The sequence below is a fragment of the Cnephaeus nilssonii genome (assembly GCF_951640355.1).
Source record: "Cnephaeus nilssonii genome assembly, chromosome: 1".
Taxonomy (NCBI): Eukaryota; Metazoa; Chordata; class Mammalia; order Chiroptera; family Vespertilionidae; genus Cnephaeus; species Cnephaeus nilssonii.
Genome location: NC_137072.1, coordinates 26,162,910 through 26,190,188, shown reverse-complemented (window position 1 = coordinate 26,190,188; position 27,279 = coordinate 26,162,910). Strand labels below are relative to the sequence as shown.

Sequence of the window (27,279 nt, the reverse complement as noted above, 5' to 3'; positions counted from 1 at the left end):
AAAACAATAAATATTTAAGGAAGAGTTGTTTCCACTGTCTCTTTGAAGCCCAGAGTTCCATTATTCCTGTGTCTATTTGATCTGTTTTGAAAATGACCAATGTTTTAAAAGGAAACACATCTTGGGTAGTGTCTAAAAAAAATAAAACAAAATGGGGAAATTGCAGTCTGTGTTTGCCCTGTTCCACCCTGCACCTTATCGTCAAATAATGTTCATAAAAACAGACACTGCAGCTCTGGGGTGGGGGTGGGGGGCATCTGGTTTTCTTCAGTTCTAACCAGACCTTTTGCTTTCTTCCTCCCAGATCAGTACAAAAAGCTGCGGAACAGAAACCGGCTACTCATCCTGGGCCCTTTCTTTGTCCAAGGCTCGGTCATCCCTAGTGAGTGTGTGTTTTCTCCAGATGAGAGCCTGGCTCTGGACTGTGGCCTGCTTGCTTTTATCTCTTTCTTACTGGTTCTCACAAGGCAGACATTCCATTGTGCTGAGCAAAGAGGATGCAGAAATCAGAGGTTGGAGACTCCGGGGCCACAGGGGCTGCTGAACTGACTTCTCTCCCTGCTCTCACAGGGAACTAGAAGCAGCCTGTCCCAGAGATCAATAAGCGCTTGCAGGGCTACGTGAATTTGAGGCTCAGAAGAGAGACTCTAATGAAGTAATTAAACTGTTAGTTGGAGGTCACTTTAAAGCAGCCTTCCAGAAAGGCAACATAATGGAGCCATTTTCACGTTGACCATACACAGGCCTGCCTCACCAGTGCTCCCATTGCTGCCTCAACAAGAACTGCTCACAATGTGTGTCATTCAGGAGCCCGAGGTTAATTAAACTGGCCACTGTGAAGGGATGGAGCAAACAGATCACCAAATTAGTGGAAACTTGAGTGCAAGTCGATCTTTGTCATTAGGACCCCATGATGCCATTGCCATTTCAGCAGAAGTCAGAAAACTCAGTGTCTCTCTTTTTTCACTATAGCAACCTGTAATTCTAGAAAACACACGACTGCGATGTTATCTAAGTTCTCATGTGGCTCAAAATAGTGAGAGTGCCTATCAATAACTGTTCCAGGAAGTGAACTCTACACAGCACATTCCCAAATGTGTCACCTGCAATTTCCCACTGATCATCACAGGAGTGGAGACAGCAAAATGCCTTTATTCCTTTATCCAGCCATGCATCAAAAGATCGGCGCCTTTGGAATACAAAGTCTGCTGCTATGGGTTATACAGAGGGGATGGAGGTTGTGTATTTTACTGCTCCATTTAAAATTTTTCATTCATTTCTTCCTCTTGCTGAGCCTTGCCTTTAGTTCCACGAAACCAGGAGTGGTAGCCTGGGGCTGCCTGTGGGGTGACCCCGCCTCCACTTGGCACCACTGGGGACTAGGCCAACTACAGGAAGAGCTCTCCTCCGTAGAGCAAGTGGAATTGCTCTTCTAACCAATGCCTGGTGGACATGCGCCCCAGAGGGTGACCAGAAGTTTAGCGTGGGCGGGTCTGACTGTGACTTCCGGAATGAACACACTGCTGACATCACCTGACCCTTAGTGTCCATTCCGTCAAACTCCCACCGTGTTCTCCTCTTTCTACACATAAATACGACTCTAAACAGGATCCTCTTCCCTAGTTTCCCTCTTTCTGCTTGGGTTCCCCAGGCACTCGATTTCATAAGTGAGCGAGCACGCTGAGGTCCCCAGGCCACGAGAGAGTGAGTGGTGGGGCCAACCCCACACACTAGTGCCTGGTGCCCAGCACTTAGTTGACACCAAGACGGAATGGACAGATGGGACCCAGACCACCCCACTTCACAGCAGAGACACTGTCCACTTCATAGTTAAAGCCTAACACTTTTCCTTTTGTTGGGCTTATCTGTAAGAGAATTCACAATGTTCTAAAGTAACCCTAATTTTATTCTCTCTCCCTATTTTCCTAGTTGTCTTTTATTCTGCCATTCAGTTCCCTGTACATAAGCTATAATTTTTATATTTTACCATAATACTTATTCTTACTTTAGACTTGCTTGCATTTTAGTGCCGATCCTACTATTAATTTCTACCTTGCATTGATGCTGACCCATCTGAACATCAGTTTTCTTCTTTTTTAAAAATAAGGAGATGACAGTAAATTATTTCTAATCTCTCATTTTCCAACTTTAACATTCTATGTATCTATGTGTTTATGATTATTAACCATAATGACTGTAAAAATTAATATTTCTGTTTCTGATGATCCAAAATGTTATGGGAGTGTGAAAAAAAAACCCTCACACATGATGGCTGGTCTCATCCAAGCACAATTTACCTCAGTATTAAACAGTACACTTGAGGTCTATTAAAAATTCCATGAACACAAACATTATCTGGTAACATCATTGGCAGCTGAATATTTTTCTCTTTGCCAATGACTCTGTATAAGCGACAGGACCATGAAATTAATTTGCATGTCTCCAGAATGAATGATTGGCTTTGTATGAACTGAAACTGCAGAGATATTTTGTAAGATATTGGACATTAAGTTAAGTTTCACATCCAGTGTCCATCGAGCTGTAAAGGATAGACGGCTGGTGCCTCAATGCCTGCCTTCATGAATCCCTGGACAACTCACTGTAAGTTGGAGCCAAGCCTCCAGCCTCGCCAGGACATTGCCTGCCTGGTTCCAAACCTCTGCCGACCTCCCATCTCCATAATTGAGTCCACTTGGCAACCATACACAGCAGATCTCTGCCCCAATTTACCTGAACATAAACGTCCTCTTTCACGTTTCTTTATATTTTCATAAGGGTGATTTATAAATTGTAAAAGCAAAAATGATTTTTAGTTTGTATATGATTTATATAATTTTCAATCAATACATTTGCAAGTAAAAATAATAGCTTACGGTTGGTGTGTGTTCCAATTTCTCATTCTAAAAGTATGAAATTATTAGGACCAATCTGTCTCTTCTCTAGGCTCTGTCCTGATAACATGCCTTCATCAGTTATTCCATTTACCCCTTACATTCAGCTGCTCTTTTTCCACCAGCAGCTTGCTCTTTTGATATGCATATGCTTCTCCATATTTAAAAACATAACTTTCCATTGATCTTGCCTTCCCTCTAAGTCATTCACTTCCATCATTCTGGGAAAGAGCGAAGGTCTGGAGTCTTCCACTACCACACACACCATCTTGGTCCTTACAAGGTCATCAAAGGCCAAATCCAGTGGTTTTGTTTCAACCTATGCTACCCGCTCTCTCTCAGTGCCCTTCCTCGGTCTCCTTCTCCTCTGTTCCTTCATCTGCCTCTAACTGTTTTCCAGAGTTTACTTGGCCCTTTTGTCTTTACAAAATTCTCCTATAAGTGGACACACCTACCTCTGTGGTGTTAATAACCATCCAAATATATAGAAATTATCCTCAAATAGATATGTCCAGCCCACACCCCATCCAGAGCACTGAATTTATGTGTTGAACTCTATAAGGGTTCCAAACTCAGCAGTCTGCCTTTTTACTCAGTTAATGGCATCACCATTACCTGTTCTTCAAGAGAATAGTCTAAACTCTTCTATCTCTTATCTCCCAGCCCACCCTCCACCATGTAATTAGCCTCTAATTTCATTCTCAGAGTTTTTCAATATGGCTTTTTTCTCCATCCCCAAGGCCACTGCCCAAGGTTTCATAGCTTCCGAAACAGCCTTTTTACCATCTTTCTCTGCCAACAGCGTTGTAACAACTGTCTGTTATCATTGTAAAACATGGTTTTGAGTGTATTACTCCTCTGTTTTACAGAAAACTTTCATTTCACATTCCTCACAGAGCATATAAGAGTTTGTCCAATTTGGAGTCTTCTATAGACCCGTGGTCTCTACATGTTCTCCAACACATAGCTCACTCCAAGTACAGCGCTCTCCTTTCCTATTCCCAAACGTCTGTGCATGTTCACACCTCTGTGCACAACTGCCCTCATTCTTTCCCTTCAGCTTCCTCTCAGGGCCTCACTACCACTTTTCCCCCAGGGAATCAATCTTCAGTGTGAAACTTTCTCTGGCTTCCAGGCCTAAATGAGTCACTCTTGTTTTCTCCTGATTATTATTATAATTTTTTGAGTCCTAGGTACACTGAATGCTAGGCACTGTGCTATGACAAAGATTCATATATAGGTTCTTCTTTTACTGAAGACCTTGAGGCCCAGGATCACAGGTGGGAGGCCCTGGCTCCTAAGGCCACTGCCCCTTCTGGTAGCTCAGGACATCTTCCTCTTCTTGGTGCTGATTAAACATGCCTCTGAGGGCACTCATCATCAGTGTCATTATGATTATGGTAGCAGGAACTGAGAACTTTTTATGTAACAGGCAGGTCATGTTCATAATTGCAAATACCCCGACAACAAATCTGACACAGATGTTATTACTATCCCATTTCCTAGTTAAGGAAACTAAAGTGGAATGATTAGCTTTCTCCCAGCTAGAAAGTGGCAAAACCCAGACTCAGGTCAGGTCCCCAGTTCAGAGCTAGATTTCCTAACCAGGGGACTGCTGGGGTAATGCACTTTGTATATCAGTGTGTTACCCAAGTGCTTAGTGGCATTAGCTTCTAAATGCCCCATTTGCCCACTGGCAGGGACACTCCAACTACTTCATACAGAACGTTCTGATTCCAACAACTTGTTTGGACTAATGCTTTTTGGTTTTTACCTTATATGCCAGACTGGACTCTTCCCAGCACCTGTCTTTGGGTTTATTTTCCAATCTCCATGCCTATGACCAGATCATATTTGAAGTTTCACTTCCTCCAATCTGTTCCCTCTTACTTCAGTTTAATTCAAGCCCAGCTGCATGCTGAGATAAGGCAGTGGTTAACAGAAAAGCCAGGCTGTGTGTTTATATTTCAGGTAGAGGGGGAAAGCCTACTCACGACCACAGGAGGCAAATGATGCATCCATGCTGGGTGTGCCTTTGACCTAGGTCTTGTTTTAGTCACACACCATTGTATGTTGAATTTACTCAGTTAATGGCATCACCATTACCTGTTCTTCAAGAGAATAGTCTAAACTCTTCTATCTCTTATCTCCCAGCCCACCCTCCACCATGTAATTAGCCTCTAATTTCATTCTAAGAGTTTTTCAATATGGCTTTTTTCTCCATCCCCAAGGCCACTGCCCAAGGTTTTATGGACTTTATCTTTAGGTGATTTTGTTTATTTGTTGTTGTTTTTTTAAATAACTATGCATTTCTATTTATTCTGCTTGGCTGTTTTGATTCCTTGGAATTCTTGTTTTTGTCTTGTTGATGTCTTTCATCAGTTTTAGAAAAGTCTTAGTCATTAGCTCTTCAAATATTGATTCTGTTCCATTTTTCTCTCTTTTCCTTCTGGAATTACAATTAAATGTATGCTATATATTTTTAACTCTACCCTCTGTGTGTCTTTACCACTCCTCTGCATTTTTTATCCATATTTTTTGCCAGATAGGTTTTTCTGATTTACCTTTCAGTTCACTATTTCTATCTTCATCTCTAAAATGCAAAAAATGTATCTAATATGCAAAAAAAAACTTCCACTGAGAATTTAATTTCAGTTACTGTATTTATCCACTTATAAATGTTCAGTTAATTCCTTTTCTTTCTTTCAATGCTACTTTTTATTGTTTGCAGCCCTTGCTAAAAGTTTTAAGTTTTACCTTTACTTCTCTAAGCTTCGTAACTATAGTTGTTTACCAACTTGTGTCTGGTAATTTTAGTATCTGGCATATCAGTGTATTGTTTACACTGTCTGTTATTAATGTTGTGTCTCATTTATGTTATATTATCTTCTCATATATATGATGGTACACTAGCTATTGTATGTGAAAAATTATGGGTAGAAATGAGGTGCAGGTGATATTTTTCTCCCTTAAATTACTGGATGTCCAATGCTTAAATGCATTAGCAGTACAGGGTTCCCATCATTACTCTATGATGGCTTGAGATTTGGGGGGCCACTCAGGTGACTTGAAGCTAAGAAGCGGCCTCTATGAAGGCTGTTTTACTCTCATTTTACCTAGGACTTAGGATGGTTTACCAGGGCCTCCAAACTATTCAGGGTCTGGACTGGAACTTTGCTCCTCTTTGTCCTGAGAGGCTCTCAGTAGTGTTGCTACCTCCTTCTGGATCAGCAAATGCCCTATAGGCAAAAGCAGTCCCAGTACTAGGCTCCAGTCTCTCTCTGACATCAACTCAGAAATTTCACACTACTTGGGGAGGTCTTTCTTGCACTTAAGAAGATATTTTTAAATATCATCCAAAATTTTTAAGTTATCTTTTTCAGGAGAGTTGGTGTAAGTTACCATTACAGAAAGTGGATATCCTAAACCTTAAATTTGTATAATGCTTTGCTAATTTAGATTCTGAAGACTCATTTAGAAGGTTAATATGTAATCATAATTCAACTGAACTTTTAAGTACTTAATGATTTAATCTTATAAAATAACACTTACAATTATACCATTAGACTGGACTACTTTGAAAAATGTAAAAAATTTTGATTTTTCTTAAGTTAAATTTGAAAGGTATCCAGTTGGAGTTTGTATAAGAATCTTCCAGGAAACTAAAATAGGACTATCCATTAGCTAGGTCAGAGAATCTGGTTGGTATTTGAATAAAGTGTTACAAAACACAAATAAGAGGTGGAAAACCTTTTGTTAAAAATGATTAAATTAAAACCAAAAAGAAAATCTCAAAATTCAATCTCATTTACTCATACATTAAGCATATAGCATTAGGTACAGGTGTTGGCAATAACAGAACCTTTCTGTCATCTAAACAACTAGTAGCCATATCCCTTCTCTCTCACCCCCTTCTCCCAATATATTCTTTCCTATCAGCCAGAGTTGTTCAAATATCCTGATCTCAAGAAAAGTAGAACCCTGTGAGAACCCCCAGAGGCTTAAAAATAATTGATTTAAAGTAGTTATGATAAATTCATCCTTCCATTCCACTATACTTTCCTAACCTTTATTGCAGCCAATTTTTGACAATGATATGTAAAAGGGCTTCTAGGAAAAATTTTCCTTTTTGATGAAAAAAATACAAAATAGAAACAACTAACAATATTTCTTCTCCCTTTTCTCAGATTTGAACTCATTAAAAAATGTTTGGAATTGCTGCAGTCATTTTTTAAAATTGTTTAAAGTATTACATGTCTCCTTTTTTCCCCTATTAACCGCCCCTGCCACTCCCATCCCTGAGGGCAAGCTCCCACCGCCCCAGTGTCTGTGTCCATTGGTCATGCTAATATGCATGCATACAAGTCCTTCGGTTGATCTCTAACCTCCCCCTCCCCTGCTTTCTCCCAAGGTTGGATGGTCTGCTCCATGAGGTAACAAAACAAAAAGCCAACACACTAAGAATGGTAGAGCAGAAATTGAAGTTCTAAACAACCCTGAGATTATCTACCTCCTGATTTGTATGTAGGTAAAAAATAAATGTCTTCATATTTTAGGTTGCTAATAGGTAGGTTTCCTATGATTTGATGTTCAAAATACAACTAATATATTCACAAAATATGCTCATATGGCAATGTTTTGACCCAGATTTGACTCTAGACAAGGCTTGAAATTTGTGTCACTTACTATAATACAAGAGTCCTGAGGTTCAAGGTCAAAGTCAGTGAAGTTCAAGAGAACACGGTGATTTCTTTCCGCTTGAATGACCCAGGAACAGTCAGTGTTACTTCTATAAGGACTTGGGTAATTTGGAGAATGAATCTCTCCACTGGGAGCCTGGAAAATCCCACCACAACCTGCAGGTAGAAAACCCAATTAATTAATGAGAAGAATCCCTGATACATAAAACTTTACCCCATAACCTGGTAGCTTAGAACAAGGTGATACTTTGACTACCACTTTTATGTAGTCTATGCTAAACATTTTGAAGACATGAATATTCACCATTAATTCATTCATTCAAACAAATAAGAACAACTAAGAAAATACTTAAAATATTTTAAATACTAATGCCAAAAGTTATTTTAAAAGTACTGAAAAGTTGCCTGGCCAGTGTGGCTAATCGGTTGAGAATCAACCCAAGTACCAATAGGTCGCCAGTTCTATTTCTGGTCAGGGCACATGCCCAAGTTGTGGCTCTATCCCCAGGGGGTGCTGTGTCGAAGGCAGCCAATCCAAGATGTTTCTCTCTCATCAATGTTTCTACATTTCTAGCCTTCTCCCTTCATCTTGCTCTAAAAATCAATAAAAACATATACTTTTTAAAAATACTGAAAAGTACGTGCAAATGAAATCATCTATATATATAAAAGCCAAGTGACCGGAATGCCAGAACAACCAGAACGATTGGCACGACTGACCACTATGACTCGCAGTTGGCTGGCCGGCCCCGCCCCCGATCATCCCCCACCCCACCCTGATCAGGAGTGGGGCCGGCCAGCCAACTGCCTGAAGCCCCTCCCCCTGCTGGTCTGGCCCAATCGGCCCCCATCAGGACAGGCCGGCTGGGCCCCACCTATGCACTAATTCATGCACCAGGCCTCTAGGCCTCTCTAATAAAAGGGTAATATGCAAACTGATTATCACTCCAACACACAATATGGCCGCCCCCATGTGGTCAAAGATGGCTGACCCCATGTGGACACAAGATGGCCACCACAGATGGCTGGCAGGGGAGGGAAGTTGTGGGTTATCAGGCCTGCAGGAGAGGGCAGTTGCGGGGGACCAGGCCTGCAAGGGAGGGCAGTTTGGGGGAACCAGGCCAGCAGGGTAGGGCAGTTAGGGGTTACCGGGCCTGCAGGGGAGGGCAGTTGGGGTAATCTGGCTGGCAGGGGAGCAATTAGGCGTTGATCAGGCTGGCAGGCAGAAGTGGTTAAGGGCAATCAGGCAGGCAGGCAGGCAAATGGTTGGGAGCCAGTAGTCCTGGATTGTGAGAGGGATGTCCAACTGACCGGTGGGATCTGGCCTAAACGGGCAGTCAGACATCGCTCAAGTGGTCCCAGACTGGAGAGGGTGCAGGCTGGCCTGAGGGACACAAACCACCCCCTCTCCCCGTGCATGAATTTCCTGCACTGGGCCTCTAGTGTTTTCATAAAGCTATAAAATGCCTTGTCATGTTTCTCTAAAAATATAGCAAACTGTAAGACTAACACATCTCCTTCCAAGAATTTTGATTACTTCAGCAATGTATGCTTTTATAAATAATTTAATATCTGCCTTTTAAATTACATATGCATAGCCCATGAACACAGAAAACACCATTTTCACGTGTGGTGAAAGCCAGGAGAGAGGGGCTGGGAGTTGGGTGGAGGTGGGCAAAGGGTCTGAAAATGGGGGACATCTGTAATAGTGTTAACAATAAACAAAATTAGTATTCTGGACCTGGTACATTTATTCAGTTTTTTATTCTTATGTTATCAAATACCCATTAATGTCCACCTCCATGATCCATTATTTCTTGGATTGATAATGATACAAACCAATAACGGAAAAATTCAGTATTATCTATATATATAAAAGCCTAAGCAACCGTCCGACTGTCCAACTGGTAGCTATGATGTGCAATGACCACCAGGGAGCAGACGCTCAATGCAAGAGCTGCTGAGCTGTGGTGACTTGGCAGCTGTGGTTCTCAGGTGACTCACCCAGAACCAGAGAGGAGGGAGCTCGTTTCTGGGGTGCGTCATCAGAGAACCGCCCTCTCGCAATCGGAGACCCCTTTGGGGATGTCAGAGAGCTGGTTTTGCCCCAATCCTCGGAAGCCAGGCCGAGGGACTCCACCGGTGCACGAATCCATGCACTGGGCTTCTAGTTTTCTAATAACTGCAAATCATTTTGAGGTAATCTAAATAATATATAATTATAATTAAATTCATACATTATTGACTTTAGGAAACATGAGATATACTTGTTGTATTACCTTAAGAGTTACAAAAGTGGGGCCATAAGGTAACTTGAGGTTACATTTTTGCTTTGGCACTTTCTAGAAGTCACTAACTTCTCTAAGCTTTGATTTCCTCTTTACTATGATGAGTGTAAGAAATGAACTACCCTCCCAGGGTGGAAATGAGATGAATCTTATAGAATAGTTAGTAAAGTTCCTGGCACATAGTAAGCATTCAATAAATGCAGATAATATGAGTAGTTGTACAGGTTAACTAGCACCTGCTAAACTATTTTGTGCATTAATTTTTTAGTTAAACAATCTGCAACAGGTAATTTATTCATACTGCCTAAGTTCCTGGGCAGAATGTCACTCTCTAACCCCTGTAAATTCCTTGGAATTCACAAATTTAACATTTACAGCTTTGACATTTGCCAAGAATGCAAAGGTCTAAACCGTGGCATGAAGAAATTTACCACTTTGCTGATGCCCTGGTGAACAGGCACAAGTCCTCAGAGAGTAAGTGAATCTAACCAGTCACCCACTCCTGCTCTCACCATTGATGCACATACTATGTTCCTTGTTTTCACATGCACCGTGACTCTTTGGAAGTTAAACTCTACCCCATATTTTAGGAAAGAGTATATGCCAAAGCAGTATTCACCACTTGGGAAGACACAGAGTTGTCAGGATGGAGCCTTCATACCTCTCTCGAATCATTTCACCAAAGTTCACAAGGGCGAGGCTTCAGTACTTGGAGATTTCTCTTTGGTTCACTCACCTCCAGGGACGGCTTGCCATGAGACATTGAAACCCCTCCCACTGATGAAGCTGTCAGTCTTAAATCGGATGGCCAGCTCATGTCCTGTGCTGGAGACCTGCATGGGATTCTCAGGTGACCTCCGGGTACACAGCTGGGCTATTCTGGGAGAGTGGAAATCGGGGCCTCCATAGATCTAGGATAGGATGCAGGAAAAAAAGGACTTAAATTAGGAGAAATATTTGAGCAAATATAGCCCTCCATGACTCATTTTGCCACCAGCTCTTGGACTTTATTATCACTAGAAATTGGAGTCTTAGCCTCCCCGGGTGGGGATGAACTGTAAACCTGAGCTGGATTTTCACAGGCACTCCCTCTGCCCTGGGAACTCACAAGTTCCACCACCCACAAAATGCTTGCTTATTTTATCAGCCAGAATTGCAGAGCTGAACTGCATAGATGATTCCAGAGTGTCCCCTACCTCCCTTCTTCCTCTTTTTCATGTCTTCAAAGGATTTCCTGCTTTCTTTGGCAGAGGCATTGTCGATAATGCAGAATCAAGTCTGATTTTCTAACTCTTCTAGGTACTTCAAAGCCATTTGTTGGTGAAAATCAAGTTCATTGAAGGCTATTGATCTCCCAGTTATATTTTTAGGATTTTCCACTTTGTAATCTGAATATTTTACAAGATTAGGTATTTAATTAATATTTCTGCTTCTTCAGAAGGAGTGAGTCTACGGCCATACCACCCTGACCATGCCGATCTCGTAAGAAGGAGTGGAAACATAACCTGTATAGTGTGTTCTATGGTATCCTCAGGAAAGGAATCCTTCTCCTTTCCCGCATGCCCACTCTCAGGAATATGACCAAGAGCATCCAGCTTTGCTCAGGAGTTGCCCTGTGCACGCTGCCTCAGTCTCTGGCTGGTTTCCCCTAGATTTATCTCAGTTGTCCTCAGACCTAGGCTCCTCCAATTTGCAACTGTCTATTTGACTGGGATCTAATATCCCAGTGATGCATTCCCCCCTCAAGTAACCCTTTGGTCTCACATCCAGCATTTTGCAAGCAAGTCTAGTCCAGCCCAGGCCGGGCCTCCAGGATACCTCACATACCAGTGAATCCTGCTTATCCAGTGTATGTGTTGCATGGAGGGGGGTGGGGATGATAATCAAACAGAAGATATTAAAAAATAAAATTAAGGCCCTAGCCAGATGGCTCAGTCAGTTGGAGCATCGTCCTGTACTCCAAAATGTTGCAGGTTTGATTTTTGGTCAGGGCACATACTTAGGTTGCGATTCCATACCCAGTCTGGGCACATACAGGAGGTAACCAATCAATGTTTCTCTCTCACATTGATGTCTCTCCCTCTCTCTTCACACCCCCCCCCCTCCAATTCCTCTCTGTAAAATCAATAATATATCCTTGGGTGAGGATTTAAAAAACATTTTTTAAGTAAAATAAAATTAGGCTTCTAGTCAAGATGGCGGCATAGGTAAATGCAGTACTCATATTCTTTCATAACCACATCAAAATTACAACTAAACTACAGAACGACCATCTATCAGAATCATCTGAAATCTAACTGAACAGAATCCTGCAACTAAACATATAAAGAAGAAGTGACATCAAGACTGGTAGGAGGGGTGGAGATGTGGAACAAACTGGTCCCACACCGACATGTGTCAGATAAAAAAGGGAGAGCGAGCCTGGCCAATGTGGTTCAATGGATTGAGCATCAACCCATGCACCAAGAGGTCACCAGTTCAGTTCCAAGTCAGGGCTCATGCCTGGGTTGGGGTCTCGATCCCCAGTAGGGGCATGTAGGAGGAAGCTGATGGATGTTCCTCTCACATCAGTGTTTCTATCTCTCTCTCCCTCTCCCTTCCTATCTCTAAAAAATCAATTAAAAAAAACATTTAAAAATAGGGAGGTATATCTCAGCTACTAAGGAGCAAGGGGTTCCAGGCCCACACCAGGCCCCCAGCCCAGGATTCTAGTGCCAGGAAGAGAAGACCATAACCTCTGGCTGTAAAAACCAACAGGGATTGGGCTGAATGCAAAGGTCTAAACTGTGGCATGAAGAAATTTACCACTTAAGACGGAGGGCTTCTAGAGTCCCAAGTGTTCCTATTAAAGGGTTTGCACTTGGATTCATTTGCTCTGAGCTCCAGCACTGGGCCAGCAGCTCAAAAGGCACCAGGGACATATGAGTAGGAACTGAATTGTCTGGCATCAGAGTGAGGACTGGAGGGCAGCTTCCTCCCAGCAGAGGTGCTGGCAAAGGCCGTTGTTCCTTTCATTAACCTTCCCCTGACAGAGCTGGTCCATGCTCAATCCACTGAGCCACACCAGCCAGGCTCTCTCCCTATTTTTATCTGACACACATGGGTGTGGGACCAGTTTGTTCTGCATCTGAGACTCCATCAACCTGACCATACTGTCAGCTCCACCCTGGTAATTCCCTGAAACCCCAGCCCACCAACTTTCAGGTCTCCCCAAGCTGTTTTCACTGGCTTTTCCATACAAATGGCCTGTCATGGCTCATGCTTCACACTTTCCTAAAATCTCTCAAAAAAGCAGTATCTGTCTTCGGTGTGCCCCTTAACACTTGCTAAGTAGCCCCAGGCCCAGCACTAGCAGCAGCTGGCCTTGGTTTGTAGCTTGGCCTCTCCTGGGCACCCACAAGTCCAACACAATAGCAGTCATCTGCAGGTCACGTTGTCGCTCATGCCAGGAGGCCCTGGGCAGAACACAGGTGATGGCTGACCTTGACCTGCACCTCCCAGGAGGCCCAAGAGCCAGTGCACCTGGTAGACAGCTTCAGACTACATTGAAGCAACACCCAACCACCTCCACCAGTGACACACCCAAAGGTCATGCTCAGTGGGCACTAGAGCTCTGCTAAGTAAGTCCTGCTCTGTGCAGGGCTGAGGGGCCTGTACAGCTGATCCTTCACAGTGGTCCCAGCCAGTCCTTACAACCACTCGACCTGAGGATAAATCCCTCCCAGTTAGCTGCCAACAGCAATCAAGGCTCAACTACAACCACACAGCCCACAAGGCCGCGGGTGTGTGGGGGGGGGGAGGAGGGAGAAGAGGGGACAGGGGAGGAGGGACATGCACCTGGAGTGCCCAGCCCAGTTGAATGAGAGGCTGTGCCATTGGACCCTATCGGACACCTACTACATTAGGCTCTGCCAAGCCTGGGAGATGTAGTAGCTCTACCACATACATAGAAACAAACACAGGGAAGCAACCCAAATGAGGAGACAAAGAAATAGCTCCCAAGTGAAAGAATAAGATAAGGAGCTAAATGAAATGGAGACAAGCAAACTAATTGATACAGAGTTCAAAACAATGGTTATAAGGATGCTGAAGGACTTAGTGAGAGCAACACTATAAAAAGGACATGGGAACCATAAAAAATAGTCAGACGTGAAGAATACACTAACTGAGAGGAAGAAAATTTACAGGGAATCAGCAGTAGAGAAGTAAAGCCAAGAATCAAATCAGCAATTTGGAATATAAGGAAGCAAAAAACACCCACTCAGAATAGAAGAAAAAAAAATGAGGATAGTGTGAGGAGCTTCTGGGGTAACTTCAAGCATACCCATATTCACATCATGGGGTTGCCAATAGGAGAAGAGAAAGAGCAAGAAATTGAAAAACTATTTGAAAATATAATGATAGAAAACTTCCCTAACTTGGTGAAGGAAATAGATGTACAAGTCTGGGGAGTGCAGAAACTCTCAAAACAATGTGAACCCAAAGAGGCCCGCACCAAGACACATCATAATTAAAATGCAAAAGGTTAAATGCAAAGAGAATCTTAAAAGAAGCAAGTGAAAAGGAGTTAGTTACCTTTGCAGTCTTACCCATAAGACTGTCAGGTGAAACTTGACAGGCCAGAGGGAGTGGTAAGAAATATTCAAAGTGATGAAAAGCAAGGTCCTAAACCCAGGATTACTCTACCCTGCAGAGGTATCATTTAGAATCAAAGAACAGATAAAGAGCTTCTCAGATAAGAAAAAGCTAAAGGAGTTCATCACCACCAAGACAATATTACATGAAATGTTAAAGGGTCTTCTTTAAGAAGAAGGGGGCGAGAGGATGTCAAAAATATGAATAATAAAATGGCAATAAATACATATCTATAAAAAAGAAAATGATTGCAGAAAATAAAATATTGAAAATTTATGAAACTGGATAAAACATCACTGAACAGGATGCTCTGGATTTTGAGTAACAAAAAAGAAAATAAGGCAGTTTCCCTTAATTTCAGAGAGATAAATAAGATGACATATTATAAGAAAACTGGCAGAATTTAGAATCAGAGGCTGTTTCTGAGTTTATCATATGATTCTCTCTTTTATATTTAGCATATTTGTGCACTGATATATTGGGCTAAAGGAATAAGTGCTAGCATTTTCAACTTTAAAATAAATAAATAATTTTTTTTTTTTTAAAAAAAGAAGAAGATATTAACCCCCTACTGTCAGGTCTTGAGAAACTTAAATTTGTGGAAGAAAGACAATTTTGGACAACAGTTTTCAAGCATATTAGTATTTGGGTCCTTCCCTCTGCCCCACATGTACGCTCACAATTCTATGCTCAGGATGGGAACCAGGAAAGCCGTGCTCAGTAAGATTTGTGTGGTGCGCCCTCCCACCTCTGTGATCCGTGATCCGTGCTGCTTTCCACCTCCAGTTACTCTCCCCCCATCCTTGGGGCCCCCTGCCCTTGCCCACCCTCAAGGAAGCAGTTGACTGATAGGGAAAACTCTCAAGGGTTCTCTGGGGAGAGAGGGTAAGAACAGCAAGCCTGCTTTGGGGGCGTATGTGATTTGAATCTATAATGATTTCTTTGTCCAATTAATTCCCCCAGTCATGCGGGAAAGGCCAAAATGAATGAAACTGCTGTTGCACAGAGGCCTGAGCGCAAGGACTGTAATCGCAAAGGAATGAAGCTCTGACAGCTTCACGCTTACTCTCATTAGGAGGAGCTGTTTGTGTGGCCCGCTCCGTCCCATCCAAAGCAGGACTTCAGGAAGAGCCCTGTGTGGCCCTTTCCACGTACACATATGCAAATGCAAGAAGCAAGACTGCTTCTTGTTTAGAGTGTCCTTTCCCCTCCTGAAGGTCTCCCCGCCCCCCTCGCCCTGGGCGCAGTTCTCGGAGCATGAAACTGACAGCATGTGCTCCTAATCATCCCAGCCCAATAGGCAGCACGTATTTGGAGAGAACATCGGGTACCAGGGTTTAGTTCTAACAAAGAAAACTTGCACATTGGCAAAATATTCTTTGTTTTCCCTGCTCATGGGTCCCCTTGAGAGTACAAACATAACGGATGTGAGTTGGCTTGACCAAGAAGCCTCCCTAAGAATAAACACTACCACTTTTGCTTCCCTTCTTACTGGGCTGGGCTCACAAAAGACCAGCACAGAGACCAGAGGGAGCTAACTGCCCACATCACGCAATTGTCTAGGTTTATTGCACCAAGGAGTGGATTTCCTTTTCTGCTTTATGCCGGTTCGGGCTCCTTTCTCAGAAACTAAAGAAAAATCAGCCAGTGTTTCCACGGCCCAAACAACAGAAAGGCACTTTTGGCTTCCACAAATAACACCAACGGGTAACATATGACTCTTCAAAAGAGGGAAAGTTGGAAAGAATTTCAGGGTGTGGTTCATTCGATTACAGCATATGACTAAACTTTAGGGGAAAGAGAACTGGTCTGGTGATCAGAGATTTAAAAATGTGCTTTTAGCAAATTCTTGGGATATGGAACATTTCAAAGCCTATGGTTTTAATCTGTTTTGAGCATTTCTTTCTGCTCTGTTAGCTCCATTTATTGTTATAATCTAAGTCAGCATTCCAGGGTTATGAGTAACCGAATGGCTTTTGATTAATGCAATTGGCCACTATCTGGACACGGATTTTTGAGGGAGAAAAACATTGACTCCTGCTTAAATTTGGTGAAAACCAAGTAAGTCCAATACAGCGAGGTCCTACTTGGCTCTCTCAGCACGACAGGAAAGGAAAATGTGTAAGCTGAGAACAGATGGGTCAACATAGTCAGCAGTGCTTCTAGGCCACACACCTACCAAGGGTAACAAATTTTGAAACCACTTGCTAACACGTTATCAGTATCTGTGGTCTGAGGGATGGAAAAAATCATTCTATCATGTAGACAAAAAAGGGGCCACATACTCAATCTGACAAGCTCCGGGGAGGCCAGCATGGAAGGCCGTAAAACTCAGATACCAAAACTAAGCAAATAGGATGGTCTGAACACAAAACTTCCTAACTAAAAAGCAGGTCATGACGGGTAGTCACAGCCTAGGCCTGTAGCTTCTTTGACAAAGGTCAGTCTTTACCTTAACTGAGCCTGTCTATTGTCGTTTTGCATCTAAGATAACAAACCTTGATAATGTCAGAGTAATCTCCTTTTACAGACCCCTCAGAGCAAGAGACCACAGAACTGCTCATGGTTATCTTGTTCCCCCAAAACCATTTCTATGGTGCTCTAAATGTTAATTATTGACTATCCTGAACCCACCAAAGTAAAAGAAGTATGCATCTCTCTTGTTTTACTCTTTATCCAATCCCACAGATCTCCTGTTTTGCTTTCTCCCACCTCCCTAATCTACCACCAATGGATTTCATGTCACCCTCCTTATGCCCCCTCCTTTGACTCTAATGTATAAAATAAGCTGAAAAACTGCCATTCTCCAGAGTATTTGTTGAGATTTTTGCTTCTCAGCAATTGTCAGTTTGGCTCAAATAAACTCATAAAAATTCTCTACAGGTTTGGATGTTTCTTATATCAACAACTAGAGGCCCGATGCACGAAATTCATGCACTTGGGGGGGGCCTCAGCCCAGCCTGTGCCCTTTCGCAATGTCCAGCTGATGGCTTAGGCCTGCTCTCCACAGGAAGCAGGCCTAAGCTGGCAGTTGGACATCCTTAGCGCTGCCATAGAGTCGGGAGAGGCTCTCGCCACCTCCGCTGCGCTTGCCAGCGGTGAACCTGGCTTTTGGATAAGCGGCACTCCTCCTCTCCCGCCCTCCCCCCCCAACCTGCCTGCCCCGCCCCCCCCCCGGGAGCGCACTGACCACCAGAGGGCAGATCCTGTGTTGAGCATCTGCCTCCCAGTGGTCAGTGAGCATCATAGCGACCAGTCATTCCGCCGTTCGGTCGATTTGCATATTAGCCTTTTATTATATAGGATCATTATTAGTGCAATTTATTATAGCATTTTCCACCTGATTTGAATATTTGAAGAGAGGTCAAATAAGACTTTTTTAACAAAAAGTAAGGAAGCGCCCTAGCTAGTTTGGTTTAGTGGATAGAAGCAGACCCCAAGCTCCCAGTGGGGAAAGGGATACCCCACTCTCAGTAGCAATGGAGGAATTTGACCTGTGCAATCCTCCGATAACAATAGCTCTTCCACTCACCATCCTAGTAGTCATGGGAAAACCCATCAACCTTTCTGAGCCTCTGTTTGACAATGGTAAAATGGGGACAAAATTCCCCCCTTACCTCACAGGATTATTATCAGCCTGCTTACTGAAGGGTTCCAGGTTCAATTCCAGTCAAGGGCACATGCCAGGTTGTGGGCTCCATCCCCTATTGGGAGTGTGCAGGAGGCAGCTGATCAATGATTCTCTCTCATCATTGATGTTTCTATCTCCCTCTCCCTTCTTCTCTGAAATCAATTATATATATACTAGAGGCCCGGTGCACGAAATTCGTGCACGGAGGGGGGTTGTCCCTCAGCCCAGCCTGTACCCTCTCCAATATGGGACCCCTCGAGGGATGTCCGACTGCCCACTAGGATCGGGCCTAAACGGGCAGTCGGACATCCCTCTCACAATCCAGGACTGCTGGCTCCCAACTGCTTGCCTGCCTGCCTTCCTGATTGCCCCTAACCGCTTCTGCCTGCCAGCCTGATCACCCCCTAACCACTCCCCTGCCAGCCTGTTTGCCCCCAACTTCCCTCCTCTGCCGGCCTGGTCACCCCTAACTGCCCTCTCCTGCAGGGTTGATCACCTCCAACTGCCCTCCCTTGCAGGCCTGGTCCTTCTCAACTGCCCTCCCTTGCAGGCCGGGTGCCTCCCAACTGCCCTCTCCTGCTGGCCATCTTGTGGTGGCCATCTTGTGTCCACATGGGGGCAGGATCTTTGACCACATGGGGGCAGCTATATTGTGTGTTGCAGTGATGATCAATCTGCATAGTACTCTTTTATTAGATAGGATAGAGGCCTGGTACAGGGGTGGGGGCCAGCTGATTTGCCCTGAAGGGTGTCCTGGATCAGGTGGGGGTTCCCTTGGGGTGTGGGGCGGCCTGAGCGAGAGGCCTGTGGTGGTTTGCAGGCCGGCCACGCCCCCTGGCAACCCAAGCGGAGGCCCTGGTATCTGGAATTTATTTTCCTTCTACAATTGAAACTTTGTAGCCTGGAGCAGAGCCAAGCCTGGGGCTCCCTCCAAGGCCGGCAGCCATTTGTGTTGGGGTTATAATTGAAACTTTGTTGCCTTAAGCGGGTGGGCCTGGCCAGGGTGTGCGGAAAGCTTTGCTTCCCCTGTTGCTGGTGGCAACCCTGGCCTGCTCTCTCAAGCTCCATTCTGCCGCCATTTGTTTGAATTTGTTTACCTTCTATAATTGAAATTTTGTAGCTTGAGTGGAGGCTTAGGCCTGGCAAGGGCAGGTGGAAAGCTTGGCTTCCTCTGTTACCTAGGAAACATTGCTCTCTGTGGCTGTAGCCGTCTTGGTTTGGGTTAATTTGCATGCTCACTCTGATTGGATGGTGGGCGTGGCTTGTGGGTGTGTCGGAGGTATGGTCAATTTGCATATTTGTCTATTATTAGGTAGGATATATATATATATATATATATATATATATATATATATATATATATATATATATATATATATATAATTTTTTTAAGTAAGGAAGATACTTATTTTAGCCTTAAGAAAAAACTCACAAAATATTTAAGGGACTCAAAGTATCCCTCCAAACCCTGATTTTGATGGAACATTGGGACACTACCTTGTCCTAAAAACATAAGCCCTAAGCATTCTGCAGCCACTTCTCACAGCCCTTCCTGTTCAGGCACAGTGAGTGCCCGGTTTGAGTGCTTTGTCCTTCTGTCCCCAGGCTGCTTGCAGGGAGTAGTCCCAGTTTTTGCTTTCTCACGTAATGGGTGTGACAAAGCCCAAAGCACAATGAACCTATTTACATTTGCCAACTACGCTGTGGAGTATGAACATGAAGGTTTTGGAACATTTCACATTGTGGAAAAGCCTGCTGCCAGCCCTTTCTAAGTGTCAAGGGTTTTATGCAACTGAGAAATACCCTTGCTAGCAAGGGGGACCATCTGAAGATTCCACATTTGAGTGTTAGTCGCACTGCATACTGTGAGTGTGAATTTCAGTTGCCACCTTGTTCTCTCCTCCTGAAAACCATTTCTTCCAAGATGGAGTCATGACTTGGCAACAGAACTTACATGATGATGAGGGGATGGGTTTGCCCACAGACTTACCAGCTCTGTCTCTGATTTCACTCCCTGCAGCTTATCCTCCTTTGGAGATACTTGAGCTGTTAAATGAAGTTCCTAGAGACTGCAACCACTCAGTGAGGGCATGACTTGAAAACCCCATTTTTTTTTTCAAGGAAAGAAACTGTTTTGTAATTAAAGTTTTTAAGTGTTAAAGATTCCACAAAATACCTGCTACTCATTTCAATATCTTGCATAGTGTCCACCTCTATCTTTTTACATGAAGTGCTGAGTGGTGGATGCATTCAGTTCATAGTAATACTGCTGTAATAACCTGGCTATTGATTAATAACAGGAAAGGAGTAAAGGGAAGGCCAGATAATAGAGGCACGGCATTTGTACAGCTTTGCCAGGAAGCTGCAGTTTATCACTCTCCAGGTCTGTTTCCTGCATATTGCTGGGGAAAGGGACTGGACAATAGACGCATGCCCAATAGGGTCTGGGTGATGTGGGAAGGTGCTTGCCTGTCACTCATACCCAGAATAGGCATGTAGGCATGGTCACTGCAAGCACAGGAAGATTTGATATTTAAACTCCTGAGCAAAGGAAGTACTCCTTCTTGGTGCTCTTGGTCCTCTTGAGCTCCTGGCTCTCCTGTTGCATGGGGTACACTCCCCTGCATTTGCCCACATGGCTCAGGGACGTGTGGACCCACACAATGGACTGATGGACTGGGACTAGCCTGATGCTGTGCTGGACTACATTCCACCATGAAACAGAAATTCTGGACACTGACTCTGCTTCTAGCTCTGCCGAAGCCCTGGCTACACATTTTCTAGGACTGATGTAAGGGATATGAGACTTTGCTACCCAAAGGATATAATTTCACATGAATAAACCTTTCTACCCCATCTCATTCTCCTGTGGGAGTCTTAGAAAATTCTTTTTCTTAAGATATTGAAAAAAGCAGACCCCAAGCTCCCAGTGGGGAAAGGGATACCCCACTCTCAGTAGCAATGGAGGAATTTGACCTGTGCAATCCTCCGATAACAATAGCTCTTCCACTCACCATCCTAGTAGTCATGGGAAAACCCATCAACCTTTCTGAGCCTCTGTTTGACAATGGTAAAATGGGGACAAAATTCCCCCCTTACCTCACAGGATTATTGAATATTTAAATGGGGGGAATGGATATCAAAATCCCTTTGTAAACCACCATAAATGTGTGCTATTATGGTGTGTCAATCATAGACACATTTGTGTTTTCATTCATTAAATACATATAGAGTGTTTACTTATTTGCCAAGTACTCTGTGGCCCTAGGGAAATAGCAGTAAAACAAAACAAAAGCAGACCCAATACCCAACCCTCATGGAGTTTAAGTTCTACCAGATATATAGAGAAAAACACTTGTTGTGACTGTCACGTGCAATAACATCCCTTTTCCTATGGTGACAGTTTTGTGCATACTTAGAAGCCTTAAATTTTGCAGATAGGTCAAAGTTCAGGATGTCTACTATATGTATATTCCCCTAATGACTAGATTTCTGCAATGAAAAGCTGATTGTGCCCAAACCGGTTTGGCTCAGTGGATAGAGCGTCGGCCTGCGGACTGAATGGTCCCAGCTTCGATTCCGGTCAAGGGCATGTACCTTGGTTGCGGGCACATCCCCAGTACGGGGTGTGCAGGAGGCAGCTGATGGATGTTCCTCTCTCATCGATGTTTCTAACTCTCTATTCCTCTCACTTCCTCTCTGTAAAAAGATCAATAAAAATATTTTTTTTAAAAAAAGCTGATTGTAATAGATTCTCAAAGGCCATTGTAATTGTCTGAGATAAACCCTTTGCAGTAATGTTGGAAAATGCCTCAGACTGTCTAAGTGACCATTCTGTTAAAAGCCTCTGCAGCAGATGTGTTTTGCACCTGGCCCCATGTGAACCGCTCAGGTTGCAGCTGCAGGTACCATGGACAACTCCTCTGCTTACTGCCCTCCCCACCCCAGTGCCCGCAGCCCACGGCCTTCCCTGTGCTCTGCCTCCCCAGTGCCTTTCCCAGGCTGGAAGTGTGGGGCACTAACAATGCCAAGGACTTCCTCCATCATTGGGGGTGGGAGTGCAGGGACCAGTGCTTCAGCCTGGTGTCCTGAGAGGGATGATTCTGAAGAGAAGTCCTCACTGGAGCTCAGAGGGTCCCAGCAGGATGAAGCCTGGGTTGCTCACAGAGCCGCCCTTCACTGGCTCTTTGTCCTGCACCCTCCCTCACGTGCTGCCTTCACGGCTGCTTCCTGGCATCACCTCCTGGAAGCTGCTGGCCACCACGTCCTTCAGGCACTACTTTTAGAGAAACCCAAACTGAGATGTTAATCCCATGTGTCTGCAAATGTCATCAAAATTTCTAATAGAACACTGATCTGAATACTGGAAAGAATGTAGGGATTTTTGCAGTGATTTCCAATTCCACCCCAGATTTTGGAATGTGCTGAAAACAATGTAAATTCCTACCTCCAGGACGTCAAACACGCAGCTTTCATGATACTCCACATCAAAGTCATGGATGGTGAGCTGAATGCTACTCCCAGGAGCAGTGTGAATGTACCATATACACTCCTTGCTGGGGGGGTACGTGTTCGGGTATCCAGGACTGCTGAAGGAGCCCATGGCCCCAGACAACTCTGCACCACAACCTGTTAAAACAGCAAGGCTCAGTCAGTTCCAAGCGAGCTCTGGACATTGGGAAGAATTTAACAATCCAACTATCAAAAGGTAATTGAAAATGCAGATGACTATTTTAAGAGAAAAACCATAAAGTTACAATAAAGCTATAATTAAGCAGCTATAAAACAATGAGGAAAAATCATGGCTACAGGTTATTACATTTATTATTTTTTAAAATCATGATTATATTATTTGTGCAATAATTTTCAGTTCTTATTCTCACCACATTAAACCTTTGGTAATATTTTCAAAATGTCATTCTGATTTTTAGATTTTTTTTTTTCATTATATGTAGGTAAGAATTTCATAGTAGGAAGTATAATAGAAGCAAAAGAAACCATCAACAAAACAAGAAAGTCCACTACATGGGAGAACATATTTGCCAATGTTATATCGAATAAGGGCCTACTCTTCAAAATTTATAGGGAACTCATATATCTTAACAAAAGGAAGATAAACAATCCAATCAAAAAATGGGCAAAGGAACTAAATAGTCACTTTTCGAAAGTGGACACACAGAAGGACAAGAGACATATGAAAACATGCTCAAAGTCACTAATCATCTGAGAGATGCAAATCTAAACAACAATGAGGTACTATCTCACACCTGTCAGAATGGCTATCATCAACAAAGCAACAAATGACAAGTGCTGGCGAGGATGTGGAGAAAAAGAACCCCTCCTGCACTGTTGGTGGGAATGCAGACTGGTGCAGCCACTGTGGAAAACAGTATGGAGTTTCCTGAAAAAACTAATAATGGAACTCCCATTTGACCCAGTGATCCCACTTCTGGGACTATATCCCAAAAAATCAGAAACACCAATCAGAAAGGATATATGCACCCCTATGTTCATAGCAGTACAATTTACAGTAGCTAAGATTTGGAAACAGCCTAAGTGCCCATCAGCAGATGAGTGGATTAGAAAACCATGGTACAGCTACACAATGGAATACTATGCTGCTGTGAAAAAGAAAGAACTCCTACCATTTGCAACAGCATGGATGGATATGGAGAGCATTATGCTAAGCGAAATAAGCCAGTCAGAGAAAGATAAATATCACATGATCTCACTCATTTGTGGAATATAATGAACAACATAAACTATGAACAAAAACAGATCCAGAGACAGAGAAACATTGGACAGTCAAACTTCAGAGGGAAGGCAGGGGAGGGAGTGGGGGGTAAGAGATCAACCAAAGGACTTGTATGCATGCATATAAGCATAACCAATGGATACAGACGCTAGGGGGTGAGGGCATGTGTGTGTGTGGGGGGGGGGGAGAGGTTAATGGGAGAAAAAGGAGACATATGTAATACTATATGTAATACTTTAAAAATTTAAAAATTTTTTTTAAAAAAGTATAATGGACAGTGAACACTATGTCTCTCAGTCTTTAGTTTTCTGTATTTAATACATTATTTCTAAGTGCTTTTCAGGATTAGATCTAGAATTGTAAGTGCATATTAATAAGAGAAATATACCAATCTAAAAGGAATAAATGCCAAATATATTACAAAACCCATAGAATGTAGAACACTACGAGTGAACCCTATGGACTCCGGGGATGAGGATGTATTAATGTGGGGTCGTCAACTGTAACAAATGGCCCACCCTGGTGGGGACTGTTGATAATGGGGGAGGCTGTGCATTTATGGGAACGGGGGTATATGGGAGCTTTACCTTCCACTCAATTTTGCAATTAACCTAAAACTCTTCTAAAAAAAAATAATTCTATTAAAAAATTATACAGGTCCTGACCCAGGCAATTTATATCTAAAAACCAAAGAACAAACAAAAACCAATACATAAAACACAAGTACGGAAGAAGACGGCAGCCTATGTGTTATGAATGTTTATATATCATACAGTAGAAAGTGATTAAGGCAAATCATTACAACAAATAATTAATTTGGTACACAGTAAAAACTTGTCACCACTTACTGAGTGCTTAGATGTGTTTTACAAGTGTTTTCCATTATAATTCTCATAATAACCATATGAAGCAGGTACTATTAGTATCTGCTTTTCTCAAATGAGCAAATCAATGCACACAGAAGTCACGTGGCTTGCCCAAGGTCATCAGGCTTGTAAGTGGTGGGTGGGGCCAGGACACTAAGCAGGTGATTTGGCTGTCAGAGTGCTTAATTCCTACACTCTACAGACTCAGTTTGTAGGATTCAGACAGAACTTTCAGAATGGAGAGGGAGAGAAAACTTATGGAAGAAATAAAATTTAAGGAAGGCTCAAATTTTAAAGGGAAAATTAGAAAAAAGGAGAGTTTATCTTGTTTTCTATTAGCAAGTTTTAGTGATTTAAAAATATTGTTTGCTTTGCTAACATATCTGGGCCTCCTTTTCTGTTTTTTTCAAATATTCTTCCTTGATTGGTAAATTCTTCCAAATACCTTCTCTTACTCTTCATCAAGGCTTTTTCATGTTTAAAAATAAGAATGCCTCCTCTGTTGAGCTAGAAGAGGTCAATGGGGGGAAAAGAGGGCATTATGTACTACTTTCAACAATAAAGATATTTAAAAAATAATAATGATAGTGCTTGCTCATTCCATTATGGATATGTGTGCATTTTCACATGAATGAAACTTAACTGTTGTGACTGAAAATGTAAGACACTAAAGCCTTGTAAGTTCAGGTCTACTATCACCCTATGCCAATTCATCCTGTATGGTGAGTTAAAAAAAAAAAGTTTTTAAAAAGTTCAAAAATATATATTCTCTACATAGAATCTCCACTAAACTAAAAAGAACTGAGAATTCTAAGAAGAATCTTGATGCGGTAAAGAAATCTGATTCCAGCTCAACATGTTACCATCTTAAGTTGCTACTCTCCTGCTTCCATTTGAAAACCTGCTTTTTTCAGACTTTAAATTTTTTGCACGGAGCAGTATCTTTTCTATGGCCTATAAACATCCTACTTTATTTCAAGTTAAAACCCTGTAAAAAAGCTGTTTAAAATTCAATGTGTGGGCATTATTTATATACTGCCATGAATGTTAAAAAAAATAAATAAATGCCATGAAAGATTAGAAAATATTTTTCCTACTATGACAACACATGGAAAGTGTTCCTGAAGCCAAAATCAGCAGAGTGTATATATGGTCAGTACCACTGAACAAGTCCTGGGGGCACCAGTCACAGAATATTTCATCAAAGTATACTTTCTAAAGTTTTCCAATGCTGTGGCCCATATAAATCATCTTAACATGAAATACCTTTTACTAAATTACATTATAGGTAAGCAATGCCATTCTGTTACCCCAATATTTTTAATGTACATTTCAGCTCCTACGGTTCTTGATATCAGTTGTATCATATTAGATAATTCAATGGAAAAAAATCTTTGGAGAAAAATAACTCTGTAGCTAAATACTATAAAAGAGAACAGGGAAATGAAAGCTTGGATATCTCATCTCTGCGTTTTTATTAGCTTCAGTTCACCAGACAATCTAATTCAATTTTTTTTTATCATAGTTGATTTGTCTAAAAATCTGTAAAACATTTTTCCATTGTCTTTTCCAATTGTTTTAGGTTTCCTTGTAAATTCCTTTGCAAATAACAGGATGCCAATACCCTTTTATTAGTCACTGGAATGATAATATCAGATTCTTGGCATTCATTAATGCTTTGAAAAAGTACTCATTTTATTTAGCCACTGATCGCTCTTAACAACCACCATGTGCTTTTCCTAAGATTTAAACAAATATAAACAAGGTATATAAAAACATAACGAAATATTACTTTTAGGTTTCTCATGTTCTCTTCTCATTAATAGTGCTTATGTGTATCTTCTAAAGAGAAATTCCAATACTATTAAAAGTGATACCCTATTGGTGAAAAATATTGTGCGGTTGTGAGAAGAAGAGAAAAACAGTTGGAGTTTGAAAACTCTTTGAAGCTTTCTACTACTACTTCCTGCTCTCACTACCTCTGAGGTTTAACACATCAGAAGGTAACAACTTTTGGATTTAAAAGTTCACACTGGCCAAAACCGGTTTGGCTCAGTGGATAGAGCTTTGGCCTGTGGACTCAAGGGTCCCAGGTTCGATTCCGGTCAAGGGCATGTACCTTGGTTGCGGGCACATCCCCAGTAGGGGATGTGCAAGAGGCAGCTGATCGATGTTTCTAACTCTCTATCCCTCTCTCTTCCTCTCTGTAAAGAATCAATAAAATATATTTTAAAAATAAATAAATAAATAAAAAATGAAAGTTCACACTGAATGCAAAATAGTATAAATTAATTTAGTGATACTATAAAGTACTGGAAAATAGAGTTAATTCTGATAATTATGGTAGAAACTCTGTCTTTGAATATTTAAATCTTGAAAGAGATAACAATAAATTTCTAATTCCCATTCATGCATCCATTCAATAAATATTTATTGAGCATATGCCACAGAACAGTTCTGTTGTAGAAGCCAGGTGTATTTAATGTCTATTTTTAAAAATCCAGTTATAGACA

The 27,279-nt window shown here is 42.3% G+C and overlaps 1 protein-coding gene across 1 annotated transcript in view; it reads right to left on the bottom strand.

Annotated features, from left to right (window-relative positions):
- Positions 1–27,279, bottom strand: part of CUBN (cubilin) — a 324,986-nt gene that overhangs the window by 152,356 nt on the left and 145,351 nt on the right. Inside the window, exons 29-31 of the mRNA XM_079772268.1 lie at positions 22,593–22,774; positions 10,616–10,790; positions 7,578–7,747 (exon numbers count right to left, since the gene is read on the bottom strand). Of these exons, the coding sequence (XP_079628394.1) occupies positions 7,578–7,747; positions 10,616–10,790; positions 22,593–22,774 (527 nt within the window). The remainder of the gene's footprint in view (positions 1–7,577; positions 7,748–10,615; positions 10,791–22,592; positions 22,775–27,279) is intronic.